The sequence below is a fragment of the Myotis lucifugus genome, unplaced genomic scaffold, assembly GCF_000147115.1.
Source record: "Myotis lucifugus unplaced genomic scaffold, Myoluc2.0 scaffold_81, whole genome shotgun sequence".
Lineage (NCBI taxonomy): Eukaryota > Metazoa > Chordata > Mammalia > Chiroptera > Vespertilionidae > Myotis > Myotis lucifugus.
The window spans coordinates 622,724-640,972 of record NW_005871129.1 but is presented as its reverse complement, the minus strand read 5'-3'; the positions used below and the strand labels follow the sequence as shown (position 1 = coordinate 640,972).

At 36.2% G+C, this 18,249-nt stretch overlaps 1 protein-coding gene across 1 annotated transcript in view; it reads right to left on the bottom strand.

The window, feature by feature from the left end:
* The window catches only part of TOGARAM1 (TOG array regulator of axonemal microtubules 1), a 112,848-nt gene that overhangs the window by 67,272 nt on the left and 27,327 nt on the right, over positions 1–18,249 (bottom strand). Inside the window, exons 4-7 of the mRNA XM_023755591.1 lie at positions 17,066–17,200; positions 5,798–6,100; positions 3,582–3,838; positions 1,090–1,322 (exon numbers count right to left, since the gene is read on the bottom strand). Coding sequence (XP_023611359.1) covers positions 1,090–1,322; positions 3,582–3,838; positions 5,798–6,100; positions 17,066–17,200 — 928 coding nt within the window. The remainder of the gene's footprint in view (positions 1–1,089; positions 1,323–3,581; positions 3,839–5,797; positions 6,101–17,065; positions 17,201–18,249) is intronic.

Here is an 18,249-nt window from a genome sequence, read left to right as displayed (position 1 = left end):
TCACGAGCCGCAGTTTGCCGACCACTGGATTACACAATCTATATTTACCTAAATTATTGTGGTTCTAGCTCATTTAAGTGAAAATAATATTAATTTTAAATATTTACTTTAAAAATTATTTACTTGTAATAGCTGTATATAAACATGGTTCAGGTTGAAATCAAAGGAAAATAAAATTAAAAAGACTGACAACATTAACTGTTAAGTATATAAGAAAACTGGAACTCTCATAAAATAAAATTAAAAAGACTGACAACATTAACTGTTAAGTATATAAGAAAACTGGAACTCTCATACATTGCTTCTGGGAGTGCAAAATTGCACAAGCAATTTACTAGTAAAAGTTAAATGTACATCAACGCTATAATCAAGCAATTTTACTCTTAGATTTTTGTCTAAAATAAAAAAGATAGGACTCCCTAAAATCCTAGAATAGAGTCACAGAGATCTCAAAAATCAAGATGGGATCACCGTTTAAAACTTAGAGTTTACTGAGGTAATCTAAAAAAATTTGTCAAATTGCTATGCTGAAAAATAGATGGCTAGGACTCTAATTCTAACATTATTGTTTTAAGAAGACTTCTAAGAGGGCTGGGAAAGCTATGGCATGAAATCCTAAGTTCCTACAAAATAATGGAATAACAAAACATAATAGTAAGGTAGCAGCTAAATGGAGTTTATCCATAAATTAGAGGAAATTGGTACTGAATTTAAAATGAAAGCAGTAATATCAGCTATAGGTCAATTGCCAAAGAGCAGTGATCCAGAAAAGAGCTAAGGAACAAGAAATATTGAGATAAATCTTAGATAGGTAAACGAAAAACTGATGCTGGGGGAACAGACTTTATACATACTAATTTAGGTGCTCTAGATTAGAGCTGAGGTTGTGTTCTCTCTCTCCACCCCCATCCCAAACCAACGTCAAGCAAAGTAAGATATGTAAACTTTTCCATTGTCTTTTAAATGTATTTCAACATTTTTAAAATTAGAAAATTGCTTTAAAGGGTTTTTTTTTCCAAATATGATATTAAGGCTTTAGACTATAAACTACAGATTAGCATTCAAATATCAACTTAAAACATAAAATACATCATTCTATTCCCCTGGGGAGTTGTAGACAGAGAAGAAGTCAATGATTCCTGGCTGTAAACTCCACTTTCACTATAAGAGCTGATGTTTGGAGAGGAAGATCGAGATGGGGAGTCCATAGTCAAGTCGAGCTTCATTGCAGAATCAGGGCTTTCAAGATCTGAAGTACTGCCATTCAGTTTTGCTCTTTTCTTAGCTGCACTGTTACGAAGGGACCTAAGAGAGCTCTGCATCTAAGAAAAAATAAAAGCAATCAACTTTACAAAATAATTATATTACTAAAAGTTATCCTTAGATTTTAAAATCCATTAACTGTATCTATTTTTCCCCATTAACTATATCTAGCTAGCCACTCTTCTTTAATCCAGTAGTAACAAGATGGATGTTAACATATCTGCACATAGTATTTTTTTAATATATATTTATTGATTTCAGAGAGGAAGGGAAAGGGAAAGAGAGATAGAAATATCAATGATGAGAGAGAATCATTGATTGGCTGCGACCTGCACAACCCCCATCAGGGATTGAGCCCGCAACTGGGGCATGTGCCCTTGGCTGGAATCGAACCTGGGACTCTTCAGTCTGCAGGCCGATGCTCCATCCGCTGAGCCAAACCAGCCAGGGCTGCACATAGTATAAATATAGATTTCATCACTTAGGTATTTATAAATAACCCACTATTTTATAAACCCTGTAAGAGAAGGATCTTATTATTTACCATGGTATTTCCAGCACTGGGCACAAAGATTAATAAATGAATCACTGAATTAGATGGTGGACAGTGGAGTGGGTTAAAGTCACAGAGATCCAGCTAATCTTAACTGTGTGCTTATGTGACTATTTAGATGTTCTATGAGATTAGCAAAAAGTAATCCATTTTTTAAAATTTAAAGTTCACATCCAGCCTGCCAGTGTTAGAATTCAGAAAATAATAGATCATTTTATTTAACTTCTGAAGCCAAGTATTTCTAGAAATGCAGAGTAGAAATCATTATCTGAAACTAATACATTAAGGTTGGGAATAGAAATCTGAACAAATTAAGGAACACAGAAATATACATAACTGTGCTTTGTTTATATTTTGATTATAACAATTATAATGGTTGATTCAATAGGATGCCACTTCCTTAGTAAATCTTTGAAAGATTGAATATCTAAAAAGAGTACTATCCTCTTACATTTACTAATAATTATATTTTAAAAATTACCCTTTCAATTATCCACTGAAAGAAAAAGGCCTATTTTAAGTTACTGTAAAATCAATACAAAATGTATAATCAGATGAAATTTATAAATTATGTAGGTAAATGCCTTTTCTATAAGTTTGTTTTCTTAAATAAATCCCCTTCCAAGTACCACTGAAATAAAAAAAACCAGGAAAGATTTTTACAAGTAGTTAGAATTTGGAATGACTAACTCATTAAGAACCAATTTTGGCACTTTATTAGTTTTACACATGCTTAATGCTAAAGAAATGCTTTGAAAATAAGTATGCATCAATATTTATTTAATTGAGCAAGTGATCTGTGCATGATGCTTACAGCTTTAAAATCAGCTAAAAAAGACCCCATAATATCAACATCTAGTGTTTCAGTTTACATATTTAATGTAAAACACTTTTTAAACCTAAAGTCAGGCAAACAAATGATAAAAAGAAAGCATTTATAAAAGCTGTGCTCTGAATCCAAAGTAATATAACAGCCACATTCTTTATCTGGCATATTAATATGTACAGAGTTATCATTTTGACAATACATTTGTATAATTTAAATGGAATAACCTAGCATTCAAAGATGAGTATCCAATATGATCTTAATTTCATAAAGATAAGTAATGGCCCTGGCTGGTTTGGCTCAGTGGATGGAGTGTCGGTCTGCGGACTCAAGGGTCCCAGGTTCGATTCCAGTCAAGGGCATGTACCTTGGTTGTGGGCACATCCCCAGTGGGGAGTGTGCAAGAGGCAGCTGATTGATGTTTCTCTCTCATCGAAGTTTCTGATTCTCTACTCCTCTCCCTTCCTCTCTGTAAAAATCAATAAAATATATTTTAAAAAAAAGATAAGTAATGATGCACATATATGGACAAGGGACATGCTCAAGAATGGAGAGGAAACTATATTATGTTTCATTTATTTAAAAATGAAAACAAATATGACAAATTGTTCATTTGGGAGGGGTTAGTGCAAGAGTATATTGCTATATTATTCTTATTTTTAATTTAAAAAGTAATAATATATGCATAGAAGGAATACTTAAAGGAAAACACATTAGTGTTAACAGTTAATTATTCTGGGCATTAGGATTTGGTGTGATGAATTTTCTTCCTAGTACTTCACTAAAATTTCTACGTTTTCTATAATGAACATGAAATATTTTTATAAGCAAGAAAACATGTTATGGGATTAAAAACTACTTGATTTTTCCTTAGATAAAACTATTATATTATAGAAAATCACAAACATTTAAAAATTAAAAATGGTATTTGGTTCTAACCTCTTCTTGATCCAAATCTTTGTCCTTGATATTTAATTCTGAAAGATCAATTTTAACACTATCATTTTCACTTTTCCAAATATCATTAGGCTCTTTCTTTTTGGGTCCCACTGTGCTTAAATCGGTTTTATCAGGCAAAAGGCTGATTCCCCTTGGTATGGGAGGAACAGGCTTGGTCCCATTCAGGCCTCGTCGGGAAGATGATCTCACCAAGGCAGGTGTGAGTTGAACTGGAGGTTTTTCTTGAGAATTTTCCCCTGCATGAAAAATGCATATTTTACTTTTAAAAAAAATGTTCAGAGAAGTGGAAGTTTAAATCACAAATGCCTGGAATACAGTGTTTTAAAATTAAAAAGCACAATATCTTTTATTAGAAATAGATTACTACTTAAAATGAGATAAAAGTATCATTGTCTCCTAAACAAATATAACAAAAATGAGCCACTTCACCCAGCTGGTGTAGCTCAGTGGTTGAGCGTCAACACATAAACCAGGAGGTCACTGTTTGATTCTTGGTCAGAGCACATGCCCAGATTTCAGGCTCAATCCCTAGTAGGGAGTGTTCAGGAGGCAGCCGATCAATGATCTTTCAGTCATCATTGATGTTTTTATCTCTTTCCTCCCTTTCTCTCTCTGAAATCAATAAAAACATATTTTAAAAAATTATAAAAAAAGGAGCCAACAGATATATTTAAACATGATTTGTTTATAAAAATAAAAATATGACATACCAAGTTAAATTTCTATCTTCATATACATCACCATGGCCAGTATTTGTATAGTAAAGTCCATAATAAGGCAGAAGAGCTACTTTTTTTGTTTGATTTAATTACATAAGCAACATTTGAAGGACTACCATATGCAAAACAGAAATACTGGTCACTGGAGAGAACAAGTTGAATAATGCCTCAGCTTTCAATAATATTTGATCTTGTAGGAAAGACAAATTCAGAAAGAAATTAATACAAGGAAATGAAGGTTTAGTGCTAACAGAAAGTGATAAAATTCACTATAAGTTAAAGTGACCTTATATTTATAAACTGGAACATTAGCATTGTGGGATAGTTTAAAGGTGAAATATCTTACCTCAGGCGCTGCGGATAGGAAAGCCTGTGGGATAAGGGGGTTGCCTTTAACAGACATTTTATTTTGAGACTGAATCTGTCTTGAATAAACTTATATGCTAATTTCATAACTAAAAGAATATTTTAATTCTCATCTGAGGACATGTTTAGACAGAGGAAGGGGGAAAGAGAGAGAGAAACATGGATGTGAGAGAAAAACACTCATCAGCTGCCTTCAGTATGTACCCCAACTGGGGATCAAACCAGCAACCCAGGTATATGTCCTAACCGGTAATCAATCGGCAACCTTTTGATGCATAGGATGATGCTCAACCAACTGAGCCATTCTGGCCAGGCAAGAAAAAAATATTTTGTTAAAAATAAATAGAAAACCCATTAAAATAATTTTAACATATCCTATATAATAAAAGGCTAATATGCAAATTGACTGAATGGCAGAACGACTGGTTGCTATGATGCTCACTGACCACCAGGGGGCAGATGCTCAATGCAGGAGCTTCCCCCTGGTGGTCAGTGCACTCCCACAGGGGGAGCACTGCTCAGCCAGGAGCTGGGCTCAAGGCTGGCAAGTGCAGTGGCAGTGGCAGGAGCCTCTTCTGACTCCACAGCAGCATTAAGGATGTCTGACTTACGGCTTAGCTAAGCCATCAGTTGGAAATCCCCTGAGCGCTCCTGAACTGCGAGAAGGAGCAGGCTGGGCTGAGGGACTCCCCCTCCCCCTCTCCAGTGCACGAATCTCATGCACTGGGCCTCTAGTATTAAATATTCAATAAATGTTGAATGATGAATAGATATTATAGTAAACATGAATGACATTATGAATGACATTTTATATTTGTAAAGCTAAAATTTTTAGTAGCTTCTCAGGCTGTTCATGTTCATGTCCATTATAAAGCATTATTGTTTACCTAGTTCTGAAAAGGATTTTGAAGTGGCAATAGAAGAAAAAAGCAATTCACAATTTCAACTGAATTTTATATTACACATTTGATCTAATTAACATATGGTTATTTTCTTAAATATTTACTAATGCACAGAAAAATGTAATTTACAAGCTTTTAAAGATCTAACAACATAATTTTAAAATATAATCAAACATGCAAATGAATTTGAAAAAATATTAATTTTTACCATCATTTCTTCCTGTTGAGCCAGATGATTTTTGGCTGACAAGCTTTTTTTGAGGACTTGGCTTTGATAGTCCTTCAAAGCTTTTAAGAGGCCAGGAATTTGAGAAATTAACAGAATTATCTTGAGACTTCTTTGGAGACACAGTAAGAGATGTGTGTTTTGGGCTAGTTCGAGATGAGAGAGGATAGGATGGAAGGATGAAGGCTCCTGGGCTTGGATTTGGACCAGAGTATGATGAAATACATTCTGTTTGGTTACCAAATGTTGGCTGTGTCTTACTGCCAAAATTTAGGCTAGCATACACTATAATAAAACAAAAAAAAATGTTATTCCCACTAAACTTTGAAACCAATGAAATAAACAAAAAATAAATAAAAGAGAGAATATGATATATATATATATACACACACACACAGACATACATACCTTCTAAGAGTTTTAAGATTTAAGATTTTTGCTTTTCACATTAAGGTTTTTATTCCATCTGGCATTTACATTTTTGTACAGTGTGAGGTAAAGATCTAATTAACATTTTTTTATATAGATAATGCAATTTTTCCAGTGCCACTTTTTGAGCTATCCATTCTTTCCCTTTTATCTACACATCTATATATTATTTGAGTCTATTCTTAGATGCTTCTTATTGGTTCCATTAATCTATTTATGTGTACCTATTACAATATATTATTTGTAATCGAGTTGATAGGATAAATTCCCTTCCATTTTGGTCTACTTTAGAATTATCTAGGCCAGGGGTGGGCAACCCCTGGCACACGTGCCAAACATGGCACGCCAGTAACTTTTTTTTTTAAAATATATTTTATTGATTTCTTACAGAGAGGGAGAGGGATAGAGAGTTAGAAACATCGATCAGCTGCCTCCTGCACACTCCCTACTGGGTATGTGCCTGCAACCAAGGTACATGCCATTGAACCTGGGACCCTCGAGTTCGTAGGCCGACGCTCTATCCATTGAGTCAAATCGGTTAGGGCACGCCAGTAACTTTTGCTGGCACTCAAAACCCTCTCTTATAATCTTCCATTTACAATTTTTGTGAACATTTGAATGACTTAAATGTTAAATTACAAGGAACTGGCAAGACACTTGATGTTATGTTTGGTTACATAAAGGCTTTTGAAAAGAAACTGGAAGTCTTTAAGAGGGATGTGGATGGTGAGAGATTTAGATATTTCCCAAATCTCAAGAGGCACATGGAAGACCTCCCAAAAGATGACAGAACAGACTGTCAAAGCCTTCAAAAGCTGTTTTTAAACATCATCGAGTCACTATTGAGCAGTTCTCAAGATTTGCGAAATTCAGAGAACTGGAAGAGACAGCAAAATTCATGAGGTTTCCAGACAGCATGAAACTGGAGGAACTAAACTTACAAATGTTTTCATGGATAGACATGGCTGACTTTGAAATGCAGTTGATTGAATTTCAGAGTAGCTCAATTTGGAAGCAGAAATTTATTGACCTTAGAGTTGACTTGGAAAACATTGAAAAAAAGTGATTAGAGACTGGAGTACCAGAGAGAAGTGTCGAAAACAAACTATTGAGGACTTGGAATGCCATTCCAGAAAATTTTTTCTGTTTAAAAAACTTTGCAACAGCGTTACTCTCCATGTTTTCATCCACATATGCTTGTGAATCTTTGTTCTCAGTGATGAATTTTGTTAAGTTTCTTAATAGGAGTAGCCTGACGGATGAAAGTAGTAGCTCGTGCATATCTCTGAAGGTCACGAAATAGAAACCTGATGGAAAATCTCTGTCATCAGTAATGCAGCAGCAAAAGTCCCACTGATAATATCAAACGGAGTCATAAAGTTTTCTGTCGGACTATCAGTGTACATGTATACATTAAAAATTAAATGTATTTTTCATCATCATATACTGTGTTTTTGTCACTCGAATGAATTTTATTATTTCTTCAAGGTTCTTCACATATGTACACCTTAAGAGATATCAAGTAGGCGTAACATGTTCTCAAAAAATTAGGGTTGGCATGCAGAAGAATTTTGAGTCAGAGATTTTGCTGGTTTTGGCACACACTCACAAAAAGGTTGCCCACCCCTGGCCTAGGCCATTCTTGACCCTCCATTCTGTCATATGAATTTCAGGATCAGCTTGTCAGTCTCCATAAAAGATTCTGTTGGGACTTTGGTTGAAATGACATTTAATTTACAGATTAATCTGGGAATAAGTGTCATTTTCCTGATATTGAGTCTCCCTGTTTAAAAATATAGGATCTTTTAGCCTTGGCCATGTAACTCAGTTGGTTATAGGATTGTCCTGAACACCAAAAGGCTGTGTTGATAGGAGGAAACCAATCAATGTATCTCTATCACATTGATGTTTCTCTCTCTCTCTAAAAAAAAAATCAGTAAGAATATATCCTTGGGTGAGGATTAAAAAATACATATTTATTTATTTACATAAATTTATTTACATGTATTAATTAATATATTTATGTAAATAAATAAATATACCTATTTATATATGGGATCTTAGTTTATTCAGATTTTCTTTCACGTCTCTCAAAAAAGTATTTTAGCTATTAAAATAAAGGACATGCAAATCTTTGTTAGATATCCATATATTTACAAATATTGTTCATGCTATAATTTCTTAAAAACTACATTTTTCTAAAAGTTGCTGGTATTCAGGAACTTTATTTAGCTTAACATTCTAGTATTATACCTGGCAAACTTGTTAAGTTATTTAATATTTTAATAGTTTTCTGTATATCCTTTTGAATAGTCTATGTAATCTAATAATGATTATAATAATAATGGTGACTATAATGATAATAATGATGAGCTAATGTTTATTGAGCTCTTACTATATGCCATGTGGTATTCTAAACACTTTCCATGTATTAACTAATTTAATCCTTACAACAATCCTGTGGGAATAGGTATTATTCTTATTTTACAGATTAAAAAAATGTACAAAGGGGATAATAAGTAAATAACTAAAGGTCATACATTAGGAAATTATAAAACTGAGATATTAACCCAGGCATTCTGGCTCCCAAGCTTGTGCTCTAAACCATTACACTGTACCATGTATTACCTGTAACAATGCCAATTTTTGTTTCTTCCTCTTCAAATTTTATATTTTTAATTTTGAGCTAGGTATTCCCTAGATAGATATTATAACGACTCCCAAATTTTTAGGACTGATTTTCCCTTACACTCCAGACTCAGCATCAAAATGCCACTCGACATCGCTGAAGAGACAGATGTCCCAAACATTACATATCTATAACAAAAACTCTTGATTTCCCAGTCAAATCTGTTTCTCCTCATCTTCCTCCTCTTGGTAAATAGTAGCTCTACTTCAAGTTGCTTAGACCAACAGTGTTGGACTCATCCTTGACTCTTCTCTTCAACTTCAGATTTAATCCATTAACAAATCTCATTGGCTCCAAATTAGTGATACAGAATGATCACTAAATCTGGAAACTTGAGTGAATACAGAATAAATGGCTTGTTCATATTATATTACTATATATGTAAAATAAAATTACTAATGTTTCTAAACTTTACAACCATGCTGGATATCAGAATCTAACAATTTTTCATCACTTTCATTGCTTCCTCTAAAACAAGCCATATCATCATCTCTTACCTTTACTATTGCCATCACTTCCTAACTCATTTGCTTTGTATCCGCCCCCACTCCTGCCAAGGCTAGTCTCTACACAGCAGCTCTGATCCTTTAAAAAGGAAGTCAAATAATGCGATTTCTCTTCTCAAAAACCTCCAATGACTTCCCAACCCACTCAGAATATAATCCCAAATCCTTACCATGCCCTACAAGGCCAAATGTTATCACCTATAATTATTCTCCCCACTGATCATTCCACTGAGTTCCTTGCTATTTATTCCTCCAACAAGGCCAAATATGACCCTACTTCATAGCATTTGTACTTAGTTGTTCTCTCTGACTGGAATGTTCTTTCTCCAAATATCTATGTGGTTCACAGCTTCACTTCATTTAAGTTTGTTTAAATGTTATCACTTCAGAGAGGCCTTTCCTGTCACATTCTATGCCCTCATGCTGTCTTATTTTTCTTCTTAGCACTTACTTTCATTCTTATTATCTTCTCCTCTACTAGATTTTGATCTTTAGATCCTAGAACAGTGTCTGGTCTCAATAAATATTAAAGGAATTAATAATAAATGCTCACTAGCAGTAGTTAACTGAGCATTTGGGTCTGTTCTTGACTTTAAAGTCAATTCTAATATTTTACCACTAAGTATATTTGCTATTGGTATTAACAGGTATCTGTTCAGGTTAAGAAAATTATTCTTAGTTATGGGTTTGTAAGTATGCATGGATGTTGATTTTTCATCAATTGCTTTTACTGCATCTATTGACACAATTATATAGTTTTTCTCCTGTTATATGTGATAAGGTTCAATTACAGGTTTTTCTGAAAACATCTACTTAGGCATAATATGTAACATACAAATTTTAAAAACACATCGACAGCCAATATGTAGATCTGGTTTGCTAGCACTTTATTTAGGACTTTAACTTTCATAAAAGTGAAACTGGATCACCATTTATTTTGCTTTATTCATTGACCTTACCTGGTCATGGTATTAAGGTTATATTTATTTCATAAAATGAATTAGGGAGCCTTCTTTCTTCCTTAATTCTTTTAGTTTGTCTAAGATAGGGTTTACCTCTGCCTTGAAGGTTTCACAGAATACAAGGAAAACCATCAGTGCCTGGGATATTTTGTTTCTGTGGTTACAATTTTAAATAAAAATTCCTTTAATGATTATACATCTGTTCAGTTTTTATATTTCTGAGATAACTGTGACAAAGTTATTGTGTTGTTCAAATATTATGTATCATCTAATTCCAAAATTCTTTATCCTATTCAAATTTTCTACTAACATTTGTAGATTTAATTTTTTTCCTTGTAATTTTGTCAAATTACATATGTAGACACTCACACATACATGTAACACACACACACTTTTTCAAAAGTCTTATCTGCTTAGTGAACTATTCTTTTTTCATTATAATGATCCTCTTTAGCCCTAAAAGTGTTTTTAGCTTTAGTGTGTATATTTTCCTTAATATCAATATTTTTATACTTGCTTTGAGTATTTGTCTAGTGTAGTAGTTACTTCCTTATCACGGGGGATAGGTTCCAAGACCCCCAGTGGATGCTTGAAACCCTGGATATTATCAAACACTATATATACTATGTTTTTCCTGTACATAGTATCTAGAATATAGTTTAATTTATAAATTAGGCAGAGTAAGAAATTAACAATAACTACTAATAAAAAGAACATTAGGAGTAGTGATGTAGAACAATTATAACAATGTACTGTAATAAAAGTTACATGAATTGAATGTGGTCTCTCTCTCAAACATCCTATTGTACTGTACTCAACTTTTCACTTAAAGAAAGCAATTTACGGCTTCTCTAAGGCATATCTGAATTGCCAGCATCACTACTCTTGTGCTTTGGGACCACTATTAAGTAATATATGGATTACTTGAATACAAACCCTGCAATGCCGCAACAGTTGATCTGGGTAGTGTATACAGAGTGGATACATTGGACACAGAAATGATTCATGTCCTGAGTGGGACAAGTGAGAGAGAGATTTCATTGCACTACTCAGAACAGTACATAGTTTAAAACTTATAAATCATTTATTTCTGGGTAAAATAAATAAATTTATTATTTCCATTTAGTATTTCTGGATCTAGGTTAACTGTGAGGTAACTGAAACCGCAGAAATCACAACTGTGAATAAGAGGGACTACTACATGTTTTGCATGCTTTACTTTCTCCAATTCTATTTTGATCTATTTTGGGTGTAACCTAGCTTTTAAATTTTAAAAATCTAATCATCTCTGTTATTTAAATGTCCACTCTGTCCATTTATCTTTATAGCAACTGCTGATATGGTTTACTTCAACCGTCTTATTTTGTGCTTCTTCTTTATTACGTTTTTTCTTGCCTTTTATTGACTTTTTCATTTTACTCCTCAGCTAATATAAAAATCTACTTGTACCTTTTAGGGGTTCCCTTAAATTTTCCTTCAATATTTTTTTGGAATACTTTCCATGACAAAAGACCTAGCTTATGTATACTAACAAATACAACATTCTTCTGAAGACTTAAGCAATATGTATTATTTACTTTTAATTCATATTTGACAAGGTTAGAACCTCTGCTACTACCTAAATCTTATTTGGGTGGAAAATGGGCTACAGTGGTCAAAAATTTATATATAGAACGAAAACTTTATTTCCTGATTTCAATTAAGTGCTCTATTAATAGATTCTGATGCTTCCATGCCAGGGTCTAATTATATATTCCTTTTTTAAGAGATTTAAGTATAAGGTATTCCCCATTAATGTGTACATACACTTTTAATAATTACAAAGGCAATTTTATTAAAACACATTTCATTTTCAAAATTGAGCGATCAGCTGTTAAAGTGTGTATAATTTTGGGAAGGACACTCTGTATATTTCTTACAAAGAAATCAAACATCAGATTTCTTTATACACATAGAGAGATCCAATGTTTGCAACAAAAGATACCAACACTTCCAACATTTAGTGTGGTTCACTGCAGCATTTAAAATTGGGATGGGAACTTCTAGATGATTTGGCATTTGGCATTCATACTCTGGGCCCTTCAGAAATACCATGGAGAATGTTAGCTGAGAAGGTGGTGGTCTTGACAAAATTTTTAATGTATAACTTACTAATAAGTTAAATCTTGACTTTCTTTTTTAAAAATCTTTATTGTTGAGATTACAGATGTCCCTCTTTTTCACCCTCATTGCCCCCTTCCACCTGGTTCCCACCCCACCCCAGGCCTTCTCCACCCCATTATCTGTGCCCCTACGTAATGCATATATGCACATAAAATCTTTGTTTAATCTCTTCCCGCACCTCCACTGCCCTTCCCTCTGAGAATCTTTTCATTTCCATGCCTCTGATTCTATTTTATTCACCATTTTATTCTGTTCATTAGATTTCTTATTTGTTTATTTTGATTTTTAGATTCAATTATTGATAGGTATATATTTGTTGCCATTTTGTTGTTCATATTTTGATCTTTTTCTTTTTCTTCTTCTTAAAGAATACCTTTCAATATTTCATATAATACTGATTTGGTGGTGATGAACTCCTTTAACCTTTTCTTGGCTGTGAAGCTCTTTATCTGACTTTCAATTCTAAATGACTAGAGGCCTGATGCATGAAGATTCGTGCAAGAATAGGCCTTCCTTCCCGTGGCTGCCAGCACTGGCTTCCCTCCGGCACCTGGGACCTGGGCCTTCGCTCTGGCCACCGCCTCCCACCTTTGCTTTGGGCCGGAGCCGCATCCCGCTCACTCCGGGCCAGCTCCATAGCCACCGCCCAGAGGCCGGCCCTGAGCAACCGGCAGGGGCTTGTGGGAGGCTTGGCTTCCTTTGTCGCTGGGGCGACGAAAGAAGCCAAGTGTCCCGCCCGAAGGAAGCCAAGCATCCCGCTTGCCCTGGCTGGTTCCAGCTGGCGCCACCATCTTTGTGGCTATGGGCGCTGCCATCTTTGTGGCTATGGGCGCCACCATCTTTGTTGCAGAGTGATGGTTAATTTGCATATTACCCTTTTATTAGTATAGACTAGTGGCCCATTGCACCTGGTGTAGTAGGTGTCTTGTAGGGCCCAGTGGCTAAGCCTCCCAGTCACCTGAACTGAGCACTCTAGGTGCACCCCTTTGTGGGCTGTGAGCACAGTCTTGTTGTAGTTGAGACTTGATTGCTGTTGGTGTCACTGGGAGGAATTGACCTCCAGGCCAATTGGCTGTGAGGACAAGCTGCGACTACAATGGGAGAGCTGCTATGCAGGAGACACCCTTTTGGAGCAGGACTTGCTTCAGAGGGGCTTTGGCGCTCACTGAATCTGCCCCTTGAGTGTGTTGCTTATGGATGTGAAGAGTTGTAATCTGGTATAGTCTTACACTGACCACTGGGTACACTGGCTCTTGGGTCTCCAGGGAGGTGCAAAGTCAGTCACTGCCTGGGGCCACCCAGCAGGAGCTACAGAGAGATCTGCAGATTCCTCCTCTTTTTATCGGGTTTGGAAGTGCCCAGATGAGGCCCAGCTATGAAGCAAGGCAGGCTGGTTCTGGTGCCAGGTCTTGGGCCCTTTACCCTTTGTACACCATAAGTGTCTATAGATGCAAGCAGCGGACCTTCCCCAAACACTACGTGTGTCTACAGCTGCAAAAAAACTAGCAATATTACACTTGGTGATTTCCAGTTACAGGTAATCAGGCAATTAATTAAAAAACATAAATTAGCACAACCGGAGAAAAGAAAATGTTATGCCACCGACTTGCCATCCAGATTATATAAACGACATTTTTTGGGGGAATATCTGCTGATTGGAAAAAAAAAAACCTATGTGGAAAAGGTGTTTGGTATATTCTTCTACTAGTATGGTACAAAATAGCAAAAAGAAACCAAATACTTTTGTAAATAATGTAATGTTCCATTATGTGTTGTACTGTGTTTGAACTTTATCATACACTGAGGCAATTTTAATAATAACTAAGTGTAAATAATACTTTTTTTTCCCATTGTGTATGTGCTACGTAAAAATAATTAAAAATGTCCTTTGGGCCCTAACCGGTTTGGCTCAGTGGATAGAGCGTCGGCCTGTGGACTGAAAGGTCCCAGGTTCGATTCCGGTCAAGGGCATGTACCTTGGTTGCTGGCACATCCCCAGTGGTGGGTGTGCAGGAGGCAGCTGATTGATGTTTCTCTCTCATCGATGTTTCTGACTCTCTATCTCTCTCCCTTCCTCTCTGTAAGAAATCAATAAAATATATTAGGAAAAAAAAAATGTCCTTTGGAAGAATTAAAAAAAAAAATGTTTTCCCTAAGTGGCAGCCCTGACCAACTTTAAAATAATTTTTCGTGAGAATTTTCAACTGAAAATATTCAAGAACACCTGAATTGTAATATATTTATTTTTATAATATCCACTGCAAATTGATTTTTTAAATTAAATTCAAAATATTGTAGTGTGTGGGGATGGTTTCCGTTTTGGACCTGTGGCAGTTAACTGGTTAATTGATAGGTTTGGAGCTCCCTGACCCAGCTGCAGCTTGTTTGACAGATTTTAGCCTGAGCAAGAACAGGCCATTCCAGGGCAGAGCAAACAGAAATGGCGCCAGTCAGCAGTAACTGGTTTGGCTCAGTGGATAGAGCGTTGGCCTGCGGACTGAAAGGTCCCGGGTTCGATTCTCGTCAAGGGCATGTACCTTGGTTGTGGGCACATCCCCAGTAGGAGGTGTGCAGGAGGTGGCTGATCGATATTTCTCTCTCATCGATGTTTCTAACTCTTTATCTCTCTCCCTTCCTCTCTGTAAAAAATCAATAAAATATATATTAAAAAAAAAAAAAAGAAATGGCACCAGTCAGCCCTGCAACCTACCGGGGAGGTCCCAGCATAGGAACAATGATCCTTGCAAGCAACTCTGTCTGAGAGAAAGCTGCCCCTGAGTTCTTGCCCCGATGCTAGACAATCCAGTTCCTTCTCGTATGTGTCTGGGTCCCCCAGAGCCTTGCCCTGGTGCTGGAGTTCAGAGGAAGCAGGACCTTGTAACTTCAGTTTGTGGTATCAGCCTTTTAAGAGGAACAGCTGGGTTTCCAGCAGCCTCAGTGTCACTGAGCCCCAAGTTGCACTGGTTTTTACAGCCCATAGTTACAGGGACTTCTCTTCCCAGCTCTGGGGCCTTGGACTGGGTTTCTGGTGTGGGGCTGGAACCCCTTGCTCCTCATGGGTGGCCTCCACAGAGACGATCTCTCTCCCGGTTAAAAAAATGATACACATGGATGCTGGACCAGCCCATTCTGCACTTCCTCACCTCCTACCAGTCTCAGTGTGCTTTATTTACTTCTCTAGTTGTAGGATTTCCATTCAGCCAGCTTCCAGGTGTTTCTGGATGATGGTTGTTCTGTATTTTAGTTGTGGTTGTGGGAGCTGGTATTTACCTATGCCGCCATCTTGGTTCCTCTCTAAATCTTGACTTTAGAAGAACATGGTATCTCTTTAGCCACTGCTCTATAATAGGTATTCTGAGAGGTTATAGAAAATTAGATGCACTACAAAGATCTGATTAAACACTGAGAGTGAAGGTAGCCTTCAAAGGTAATGTAACCATTTAGGGATATCCTAAACAGGAACAGGCCAAGCAACACAGAGAATCCTTTCTGCGTCTATTAATTATGAGTCCCAAAGGCATCTAGCCAAGATTTAGGAAATACCTATATTATTAAGAAAGATAAATTATTTTATTGGGAACAACACCACAAAGGAAAACTTTATGGAATTACATGGCCCTTTGGAGTGGATGGAGGAAAAGGTAGTTAAAATATAAGTGCTATATTAACTAAATCCTCTTTACTAATTTCAAATGAGAATTACTTTTCACCACCAAATACAGAAAGAAGTACATACATCGGTATCATTCAAAAAAATTTAGTAAGTGTACAACAAAAATGAAAATATCTCTTAGAAATATTTGATTTGTTCCTAACTCTAAATAATACTTGATAAAGCTATTAATTAGCATGGAAGAAAAAAAAAACATTTTCAAATCCAAAATCCATATGACTGACAGCCTGAAATCTTCCTTTTGTTCTATATCTTTCAGACATATAAGAGATCTGAAATGAAAGCTAGTCAGGAAGTTATGGTTCCTAACAGGGAATATAATAAATTCTAAATAGCCTCAAAATTTAAAACTGTTATGGAAAATAACTCTCTTCTGCTAACACAGTACTCCTTAATGAATAATGTTACATTCAATTACTTGGTATTAAAATGCTCATCTCCACCATGAGTAGAAACTCTAATTTTAATCAGTGATCTATAATAATAAAAGCGTAATATGCTAATTAGACTGGACGTCCTTCCAGAGGAAGCTGGGGCTTTGACGGAAGCCTGGGTCCCAGGTGTCAGAGGGAAGCCAGTGCCGGTAGCTTGGGGAAGAAAGGTCTACTATTGCACCATTTTCGTGCATTGGGCCAGCCTCTAGTATTTATATAAAGATTATGGTATTTATCATTTTGGGGTAATAGCTATTTAAATGTTATTAAAATTTTTACTAAAATATAACTTTTTTGATGAGTATGATTATACAAAATAACATACAAGCTAGGTTTGAAAACCCCACACAACATTTATATGTCATTTGTATTTAAATAAATTTGGAATTGAAACCTTTATCTTGATAACTGTTAGCTGTCCCCAGGTATTGTAAGTCAGAATCCACACTTCCAGTTTTACCACATATCTGTGAAAATCCAAGTTGTCCACATTTCCCAGAAAGATTTGTCTGATGAGTCCCAGTAGTGCCTTTGGAAGGAAGAATAAAAATATAATAAAAGTTAGCTTTATTTCATGAATAAATCTAATTTCATAAATGGTATCATTTGTGTGGAAGTAAATATAAAAATACATGGATAGTGATCATGGCAGGCAAGAAAGGCATAAAGCTTTTGCTACTGGCAGAGCTGATTAGTGGCAGGGATTAAAGGTCAGAAAATAGACAGGTAAAGTACAGAGAAAAACATATTGAAAAATGCAGACAAAGGCAATTTCTTCCTACATGCTCCCTTCTCTTACCATGGAATGTTCCTTCAGACCTGGCTTTCCTTCTTCCTAGTATTTGTAAGTATACACTCAACTCAAAAAATTGCTATTGCAGAACACGTCTACCTTCTTTCCTAACATATAACACAGCATTCACATAGCTTCCAAGCTTATCCAGGTATACTTCCCAGATTGCTTTCTCTCTCCTGTGGCTAGTTAAGGTTAATTCTGGGCAGAGGAATAAGTCTGAATTAAAGAAGGTAATAATGGCCTCTCTGGCATTCATCTACACTAATAAAAGAGAAACATGGTAATTGGCGTACGACCGCTACCCTTCCCATTGGCTAATCAGCGTATCCTTATGCAAATTAACTGTCAGCCAAGATGGCGGCCGGCAGCCATGCACTGAAGCGAGCAGGGAGGCTTGCTTCCTCCAGGGACTGCAGACTCCAACGTTCCCCGCCTCACTTGCCGGACTCTCAACTGCAACTCTAAGCAACTATTACTATGTTGCAAATAAGAAGCTAAACAAAACCGGCTGTCAGTCAGCCCCGGACCGCAACATTGTATCCATGTTTTCAGCAGCGAGGCCTCAGAGCTAAAGCTGGCCCAGAATAAAAAAAAAAAAGAAAGAAAACAAGGAGCGGTTGGGAGCTTTTAGTCAACTGCCAGTGGGAAAACAGCCCTCAGCCCCTCAGCCAGACTGGCCAGGCACCCCAGTGGGGACCCCCACCCTGATCCAGGACACCCTTCAGGGCAAACCAGCCAGCCCCCACCTGTGCACCAGGCCTCTATTCTATATAGTAAAAGGG